The sequence below is a fragment of the Pyrus communis genome, chromosome 16 (assembly GCF_963583255.1).
Source record: "Pyrus communis chromosome 16, drPyrComm1.1, whole genome shotgun sequence".
Taxonomy (NCBI): Eukaryota; Viridiplantae; Streptophyta; class Magnoliopsida; order Rosales; family Rosaceae; genus Pyrus; species Pyrus communis.
Genome location: NC_084818.1, coordinates 10,997,484 through 11,006,679, shown reverse-complemented (window position 1 = coordinate 11,006,679; position 9,196 = coordinate 10,997,484). Strand labels below are relative to the sequence as shown.

Here is a 9,196-nt window from a genome sequence, read left to right as displayed (position 1 = left end):
GTCATTGGATGATGAGTTTGGAATCATGGCTGAAAACCTCGGGAAGAAGGGAAAATCAATTAATGGTGTAAGTGTTTTTCCTCTTACGGATACCTCTGGTTGCATTTCTTCTATGGCATCAAGTTTCGAGTTAACTGATATGAGATCTCAGATCAAGCTTTTGTCAGATGGTTTCCTCAAATTGCAACAAGAGAATGAACAATTGAGAGCTCGATTGGATTTATGTAATGATGATGAAAATCTGTTCACAAAAGTCAAGGCATTTATTGCTACAAGTCAGGAGAAGACCAAAAACTCTATAGAATCTGGTGGTGATATTTCAGAGGGTGAAAATACTTATCCTAAGCTGGAAAAACATGATTTGGAAAAGGAATGATGTCCATGTTGTGTCTTTTGCGGTTAGTTTCAGGTATGCAGATGGTACACCTCTTCTGTTAGCATATGGAACACCTTTTTTGCTAATTAGCACCTAAATGTGCCTTGGACTTGTCATTTGTTATTACCCAAGATGTCTATATATAAATGTTACTACTCTTGATTGTTCTAGCTTAGACTGCTCTTTTGTTGGTACCTCAAGTTGTCGTTTGTTAGGCACCTCAAGCTATCTTTTGTTAGGCACCTCAAACTCTTTTAAACTTCTATTTTGAGATAGGTCACCATGACATTAATTTTTGGGATGTACATTTGGTGAATGTATTCGACTTATGTGTTTTAATCGTCCATTAATGAAAATGTGAAGTATTACCTTATAAGTGTTATGAACTGCAATTATAGATTACGAAACAGGAAAAACAATTAGTTCGTCGTTATTATTTCTAAAAAGGTATTTGATTGAAACATATATGATGTAAGTTGCACCACATATCAAAGGAATATGTGGCCTTTTCAGCGTCGCTTAGTGTAAACTGTATCATCTAGTATCATATTGGATGACTACAAAATCATCATTTATAAACCTGATACGAGACAAAAAAAAATAGGTCACTTAATTTTGTATTTGATGATGTATAATTCATCACACATATTGTTATTAAGTGACATAATTCGTCACACATATGGTTAATTTGTGATGTATAATTCATCACACATATTGTTATTAAGTGACGAATGTTGTGTCACGTCTACTGAAAAAATGTGGCAAAAATAAAATTCATCACATGGACTATAGGTGATGCTGTATAGGTGATGCAATTGGTGACGCTAGAATTTCGTCACATATAGTCAAATGTGACAAATTTTCTTGTTTATGTGATGAATGTTTGTCGCCACCTAAGTCATGTTTTCTTGTAGTTCCAACTTTTAATTCTCTGATCTTCAAAAAACCAATCATCATATTTGGGATCATCCTCTGCAAGGGCTTTAATGGACCCATGAAGATATTCCATCTTCTTCCTTCCAGCAATATGAATTTGAATAACAGGAGCCCATAAAACATAGTTCTTCTCATCCAAAACCATCTTAATGTTGAAGCTTTAATTGTCTAACTGAATCATGATCGAAGCGGTAGTAGAAATGATTTGGTTGTTCTCGGCAAACATCTTTCATGAAGAATAGGAAACCTGTGTAGCGGTAAAGGTACACAGGGTAGCAACAACACACGTTGCTAATCGGAATTCAAGGTAGAAGATTGGGACACAGCAACAACTTCACGTTGCTCGCTGTTCGTCAGAGGCACCACGGTGGTGCTGGGCACGACACAGTAACAAACCCTATTAGGGTTCGAAACTTTCTTTCCCTTTTTTACGACTTGGCTTTGGTGCCAAGAAAAGAATGCTTTGAATATGTTAATTGTATTCTTCTCATTTTAAGGTCTATATAATCATGTACAATCATACTACAATAAAGAAAGAATAATTACAATCAATCTACAATCTAAACTAGGAAACCGAATATTATAGGAATTCCAGAATTATTGGGAAAATATTATAGAAGTCAACATAAAGAAAGCTAAAGTACAAGCACACTAATTCAGTGGTTGTCAACAATTCATCAGAAGTTCAAAGAAAACATCCGTATGCTCCTATTCATAGGTTGGATAGAATTCAAAAAATTGGAAAATGATCTACTGTGTCATAGGAAAATAGAAAACTCAAACTTCACTGACCATATGGATTTAAGTTGTACTAAAGATGGTACAAGCACAATTGTTCATGATAAAGTAAAAGATGCCTACTCTTTAGGAGATAAAGATGCTTCAAAACTTTCTACAGCTAAGCATGGACTTTCAAATCCCAAATTGAAAGAACCAACCTATGAGGATGTTGTTAACCAAAAATGCACTCGGTTGACGTCAGATGTAGTTTCTGATATTAGGAAAGAAACTCCTACTTGTAACGATACCACCAGGACTCCTGTTACCGATGATGTGATTCTTAATGATGTTGAACAAGATCAACCTATGTTTAACATCAAAAAGGAGTCTCCCACCCCACAACCACTTCCTAGAACATGTATTTATGCAATTTTTTGAGTTTATTGAGCAATATATCATGAAATGAGTAGCATTTTTTTAAAGATATAGTAGATGAGGATTTGATTTTGTTTTTGTTATTTCTCTTCAAAATACAGGGGATGCATGTTTTTCTGATGGCTTGCTTGGGAATGATGGAACAAACAGGTTTTTAGGTAAATGGTGCAAGTGGAATCTGAATAAGGGATCAGAATCAAGGCAAAACCCAAGTGCAGATTCTAGTAATTTGATTGATGTAGGAGCTGACGGAAGTGGTGGTAGAATCAAAGTTCTTAGATCACTGAATCATTCAACAATGATGGGTTCATGTGCTTGTTTTCATTCTATTTTTTCACATCTCGAAATATTTGTACCTACTCAAGAGTGATTCATTCGATGTTGTTAGAAATGTTAAGCATGTAGATATGTTTACTTTTGCAGGATAATAAGGAGAATGCACCGGGGACAAAGCGATTCAAGTCGGGGTCTATGACAAACAGTGTGCAATCCCAAGGGTGCTTGCAAATAGAACACTTCGTTGGGAGGGATGGTAGATGATAAAGCATTCAAAGGTACGTCTACTTACGGGTTTGCAATGTTGAGATGTATGATTCTGTTGTGGAGGCTGGGAGTTAGGAGAGAAAGCAAAAGTTCATATGTTATGCTCTGTCCATGTGAATTGTGAAGAGTAACAAATGGTTGAAGCAAATGACAGTTTCTACTTCCTGTTTATGAAGAGCCATTTTGTTGTACTATATATAATTTATATTATTGGCTACTATTTTTGTTGGTTGAAATATTATTGGCTACTATAGAGGTTTAGAGGAAAGAAATGTCTTTGTACAAAGTTGAGAGTTCACGAAGTCACATATCATTTTTCACAAGTAAGCAGTTAATTAGTTGAATTTCAATCGTTGTTACTCTCTTCTTATGCTAAGAAGAGGAAAACTCCATATTTCTTACAAAGCGTTTGCAAGAATGAAACAAATGTGTTGGATTTGGTATGCCATACCGAAAAAATCAATTATTGGATTAACCCGAGGTTATTTATTGCATACTCATTTTTCGTTCAAGCTGAGTAAACATGCTATTGATGCCATTTGGTTTGAAACAACTAATGAATGTTAAAGAGATTTGTAGCTTAAATAATTGAGAACGTTTGCCTTTATAATTTAAAACGGAACTTTCCAATTCGATTCTTCACTCTGCATTATGGAATGAGAGTGGCTTATACCAATGTTTGTCTTGTTGTACATTAAAAAAAAAAGATAAGCCAATCGGAAAAAATATATACGGGAATTTAAACTAATAGAAATTTAAGTAATTTGGAAAACCGTTAGATGAAATCTAAGGGCTAAAACGAAGACAGCAATTTTGCAAAAATCTGAAATAAAGTAAAGAGTGAGGGGCATTTCTGTAGTTTTACATTTAACCATCATCGCTGTTTTCATCTTATTCCCGATCCGTTGTCAGAAAAAAAGAAATTAAAAAATTAAAAACCATCCCGCTTAATTCGCTTAATTTTTAAAATTTCGCTCCATTTTCCCGAGAAAATATGAGAGAGGGATACACGCCGAAACCCCATTGAAAGGTTAGAGAGTAGGGAGTCGATAGAGAATGGTGCATTGCGGCGGCGACGGCGACGGCTTTACCAAAACCATTTGCTCACTCTGCTGCAAAGACTTCGATCCCGTTGTCGAGGACCTCCAAGTCATCTCAATCTGCGGCCATGTCTTCCACGAACTCTGGTCTCTCTCTCTCTCCCTCTCCCTCCTCTGTATTTATGCAATTTCATTTTTCTATCTCTAATTTCTATGTTTGGTTGGAACCAAGTGCTTAAACGCTGCGTTTTGTGTGCAAAACCCTAGTCTGCAAGAGTCGTTCGGGTACTATGCGAACAAGAAGAGGAACAGTTGCCCGGTGTGCAAACAGAGTTGCAACCTAAACGACGTCGTCCGGGTTTATTTTCAATGGGCGGATCCGAATCTCAGTCAGAGTCAGAATCGGAGGTCGAGTGGCCAATGCGAGGAAGACTCCGAGGCGCTGCGGCAAGAGGTGAGGAGGTTGGAGGCCGTGGCGCTAGGGCTTGCTTCGGATTTGGAGCTCAAGGAGAAGGAGCTCAAATTGGTCAAAGAAGAGGTATTGTAGTTTACTGGATTCACATTTGCTTGGTTTGGTTCCTGAGAAAATAAGGAACCCCCGAAAAAAATTAGAGTTTTTCTATTTGATTTGGATTTGCATATTTTGGGTAGTCCTTTTTTGATTTTATTCTTTTAGTGTTGGGAATTTGAGAAAGGAATTAAGCAAAACAAGTATAACTCGAGTTCTGAATTTGGTTGAGGATACGAAGAGTTGTCGAAAAGCCCAATTGGCTTTTGGGTGGAACTTCAATCTGAATAATAAGAAAGTTTCGAACTTTAGTTTCTGGAATACTTTCTGTTTTAGCAAAACAGACACCTCCGATATAAGCTTAGACCCTTCACTGCAAAGAAAATCAAGAGAAGGTGGTGAGGTTATGATTGATTTCTTTGCCAAGGAAAGGAAGGGATTTGGAGAGAGAGGGGGGGGGGGGGGGGGGGGGGGGGGTGGGGGGTAATAGAAATATCAAAACTTTGGATTGGATATACAGTGATTTGTTTCGTGCAAGATTATAAGAGCTTGCTTTGCCCTTGCGTGTTTTTTACGTTGCAAGTCTTCTTTCAGCTTTGTCAATCCAAGGTGCAGGCAAAGATAGAAGTTGCATTAAAGAATGAAGCCTTGAAACAGCGTACATCTGCGCAACAGCAGCTTCAAATGAAATCTGAGGTAAACTAATAGCTGTCTTATACTTTAAAATAATGCTCATTATTTACAAGAAAAAGAAGCTGATGAAGTTTTGGTTAAATTTTTCGTAGGAATTTGATAAATTGACTTTGGAGAGTTTAAGGTTGCGAGAAAGAAATAAGGCATTGGACAAAGAGCTTGCAGTGGTCAAATTGTGAGTGTTTTTGCATTATCAACAAGTAGTTTCCTAATGGTTATTACTATCTTGTTTGAGAAAGATTTGACATATGACTTCCCTCAACCCCCCACATGCTTTGCTCCTTGAGCCAACGCCCTAGGGCTAGTATAGGTTGTTACATCTCTCAGTTACATGTTTCCTTTTCTGCTCCTAACATGGTTATGTGTTGCAATCCAGGGTATCTGACCTAGATCTGGATAAAGAGGATGTCTCAAAGCTTGCCACTTTTGGTGATGGGGCCAACAACAAAGACACAATAGATGTTTTAAGCATTTCCTTTGCAATGTCTAATAGGTCAGCCATTTAAATCTTATCTTGAACTACAGTTAATTTAATGGATGGAGAAAACAGTTAGACATTTTCTGTAGTGTTTCTATCTCAAATAGCATTTAAGCATCGTCTCTTCATTTCCATTATGTGTACTTTGTTGTCACTCTCATGTTTTAGTATGTTTTTATTGTGATACCTACTTCTCATAGGAGTTGCAAGGAATGGATGAACAAATGTGTTCTTCTTGAACGAAGAGAAGCTCGTTACAGTAAAAAACTAGAGAAGGCTAAAATAAAGATAAATAAGTGGAAGGTTAGTTTGTAATGAGACGATCTTAAGTGAATCTCATTTGATGAGTTGTTCCTGATTTGTGATTTTTTTGGTCAATATCAGACGAAGGCACAAGATTTGGAGACTGCTGTTGAAGTAAAGAGTACTGAACTTTTGAAGGCTTTAAAAGCTTTAAAGAAAGCTTCAAAGAAAGCTGGAGGTGAATGAGTTATTCAGAATGGTTTAAATATCAAGTCTAATTCACTCTCTCAACAATTCATCAAAAGATAAAAAATAAAAATAAAAACATTCGGATGATCCCCCATATACCCTAACTAGAACTGGAAGCTTGCAAAATTATCATATAGGAAAATAGAAAACTACAATTTCACTAACATATGACTTTAATTTGTACTAAAGATTGCACATGTATCAGTGCTAATGGTAATGTAAGAGATGCTTATTCTTTAATGGATGGCAATGCTTCAAAGTATTTCTACAACCATGCATGTACCTTCAAATCCCGATTTGAAAAAACAAACCTGTGAGGATGTTGCTAAGCATAAGTGTTGTTGGTTAATGTCAGTGGCAGCTGATGAAACAAAGAAAGAAACTTCAGTCCATGGGCTAAGGAATCTGGCTGAGTCACTGGGTTTATCAACTGGTACATGTAATGATGCTGCCAAGACTGCAGCTTCTGATATTGCTGAAGTTGTGATTATTGACGACGATGAACAAGTTCAACCGATGCTGAACATCAAAAAGCAATGTTGTGTTCCACAACCACTTCCCAGACCAGGTATATTATAGATGCATTTTGGGTTTAGTTGGGCAATACATCATGAAATGAGTTACATTTACCTGAAGAACATTAGAAGATGAAAATTGAACTTTGCTTTGGTTTCCTTTTTAAAAATGCAGGGGATGTGTGTTTTTCTAGTGGCTTGCTCGGCCCTGATGGCACAAACAGGTATTTAGGTAAATGGTGCAAGCGGAGGCATAAGAATGGATCGGCAATAACGCAAGATCCAATACCTATGAGCTGATGGAAGAGGAGGTAGAATCAAAGTTCCAAAATCTCCTAATCAATTATGATAGCAGGTTTATGTGCTGGTGTTAGCTCGATTAATTTTTGCCTAAAATGCTTTTTCGTACCAATAGCATCTATTCTTAATCAGATAACCTATTCTTTTTTGCCAGAGTTAATCAGCTTTCCTTTTACAAGCGTTAAGAATGTAGGTCTGTTTTACTTTTGCAGGATTAAAAGAACTAATTCACTTGAAAACAAAGAGTTGCCGGTACGGATCCAAAGACAGATTGCAGGACTAAGAGAACTAATTCACTTGGAAAAAGAACAGTTGCAATTTGTTTCTTGAGTTGAAAATGTAGTGTCTTTGTACAAAGGTCCTCCCAGTCTGCATGTGGTGTATTTTGGGGCAGTTGCATCTTCAATTTTGCAGACAAACATGTCGACGAATTTTGACTGAAATTTTTCCTTTTCTCTTGCTCTCTCCTGTGGTCATAAGACTAGTTTTAAACATTAATGTAAATTCTATCTTCATGCATGAATGAGAAATTAAGTTTCCATGTGATTGCAATTGCATACATGAATTATGTATGATAGGGGCTTGTGGCATTGGCTATTTATGTTTTTTAATTATTTCATTTGAAATTTTGGCTATGGACAATTATGCGCGTCATATTTTACTGTAAAAAGTACTTGGTTCTTTACACTTTCTTTCAAACGAATCAAAATTCGACATACGTTCTTCCTCGACGGTAAGGAAAGATTTTTCTTTGGTTTACGCAGGCCTGGTTGGGAATAGTTGAGACGATGCATGAATTTCTTACAACCTTGGATTGCTTTTTGTCAGGGAAACTGATACTGACATCGGATAAATTCAACAATTTTGACGTTACTTTCGTTCGAATTGAAAATTTAGAGAACAAATATTGAAATTGTTGCTGGGTCAAGGTGGGGTGAAACAAAGGGCCTAGCCTCTGCCGTAGTTGGAATGCTCAAACCAAGATACAGCCCGCTGTTTCTGGAGTTTTTATTGGACATCCTAATTGTAATTGTGGGCGGCTACAACAAAAGCATATATAAACGGGGGGTTGCGGTTTTGGAATTTGGAAGGGATTTTGTCTAGTTGTTTGGGAGTATCGAAGACTCTGGAGTGCGTTTGTTGCATCGGACTGTCTCGAACTGGACTAGCAGCAGGGACTAAGCTGAACTGGCTTAGACTAGATTAAGCTGGACTAGCTTAGTAAAGCGTTTGGTGCAGTGTCGGACTAAGAAGTAGAATAATTAAAATTGTTATTAGTTTGATGTTTGCTTAGATTAGAACTACATTATTGTTCTATTTTAATTGCTTTTTATTTTAAAGATATTATTAACATTAATAATATTGGATTAGTGTGAGACTCGATAAAAATATAAAAACCAAATTTTCTTGCCAATGAAAGAAACATACATGATTCAGGATGCGTTTGTTGTACCGGACTATCTCGGATTGAACTAACTTTTGGGACTAAGTTAGATTGACTTGGCTTAGACTAAGCTGGATAAGAATAGTGGAGTGTTTAGAGTTCAAATACTTCTTTTGTCATTCATTAATTCATTTTACTATTATTAATACACCTTTTTTATCTTTAAAAACAAAAAAAAAACAAAATAAAACTATTTTTATTTGACTCTTTCTCCCATGTCTCTCTCTTTTCTTCATTCATTTGCTTTGGTTCTTCACGTCCATATTCGCTCCCAGTAAAACTCAAATCAGAAAAAATAAAACCCACATTTTTTTTCTTCTTTGCATTTGCTTTCTCTTGAATTCAAACCTATATTTTTCTTCTTTTAATTTACTTACTTTCTCTTCAAATCAAACCCTGAAAAATCCCCATTTTTTTTTTTTCAGTTTGTAGAGGCTTCGTCGGATCGTCGGATTTGCAAATTCATTTCAATCGACCTCTCCAAATCAACGTCAATCGATCTTGCGGAAGAAAGAGACAAACTTGCTAGCGCATCTTCCTGGCGAAGCTCTTGGCAAACTCGAGTAGGGCGCGACGGTTGGTGCAGGATCTGGAAGAAGAAGCAAGTTGGGGAAGACAAAGACAAAGTGAGTTGAGGAAGACAAAGACCAAGCAGACGAAGCGAAGCGATGGTCTTAGCAATCCCATCCTTTTTGGGAAGTCTTGCTAAGACCGGT

At 36.7% G+C, this 9,196-nt stretch overlaps 1 protein-coding gene across 2 annotated transcripts; it reads left to right on the top strand.

Annotated features, from left to right (window-relative positions):
• Positions 1-3,943: 3,943 nt before the first annotated feature.
• LOC137721466 (uncharacterized) lies at positions 3,944-7,661 on the top strand. Of its 2 annotated transcripts, none has more exons than XM_068460563.1 (10): positions 3,944-4,197; positions 4,318-4,588; positions 5,174-5,254; positions 5,344-5,426; positions 5,628-5,744; positions 5,930-6,032; positions 6,114-6,210; positions 6,577-6,789; positions 6,912-7,047; positions 7,249-7,661. In XM_068460563.1, the coding sequence occupies exons 1-9, from the start codon at positions 4,067-4,069 to the stop codon at positions 7,034-7,036; spliced, it is 1,221 nt and encodes a 406-aa protein (XP_068316664.1). In that variant the 5' UTR covers positions 3,944-4,066; the 3' UTR covers positions 7,037-7,047; positions 7,249-7,661. The 2 variants fall into 2 exon arrangements, with proteins under 2 accessions (XP_068316664.1, XP_068316663.1); XM_068460562.1 differs by having other exon boundaries at positions 5,153-5,254.
• Positions 7,662-9,196: the final 1,535 nt, after the last annotated feature.

Coding starts and splice junctions, on each gene's coding strand:
- LOC137721466 (XM_068460562.1), top strand. CDS start 4,067: ATGGTGCATTGCGGCGGCGACGGCGACGGCTTTACCAAAACCATTTGC. Junction 5,745..5,929: donor TCCTTTGCAATGTCTAATAG/GTCAGCCATTTA, acceptor TACTTCTCATAG/GAGTTGCAAGGAATGGATGA. Junction 6,033..6,113: donor TAAAGATAAATAAGTGGAAG/GTTAGTTTGTAA, acceptor GGTCAATATCAG/ACGAAGGCACAAGATTTGGA.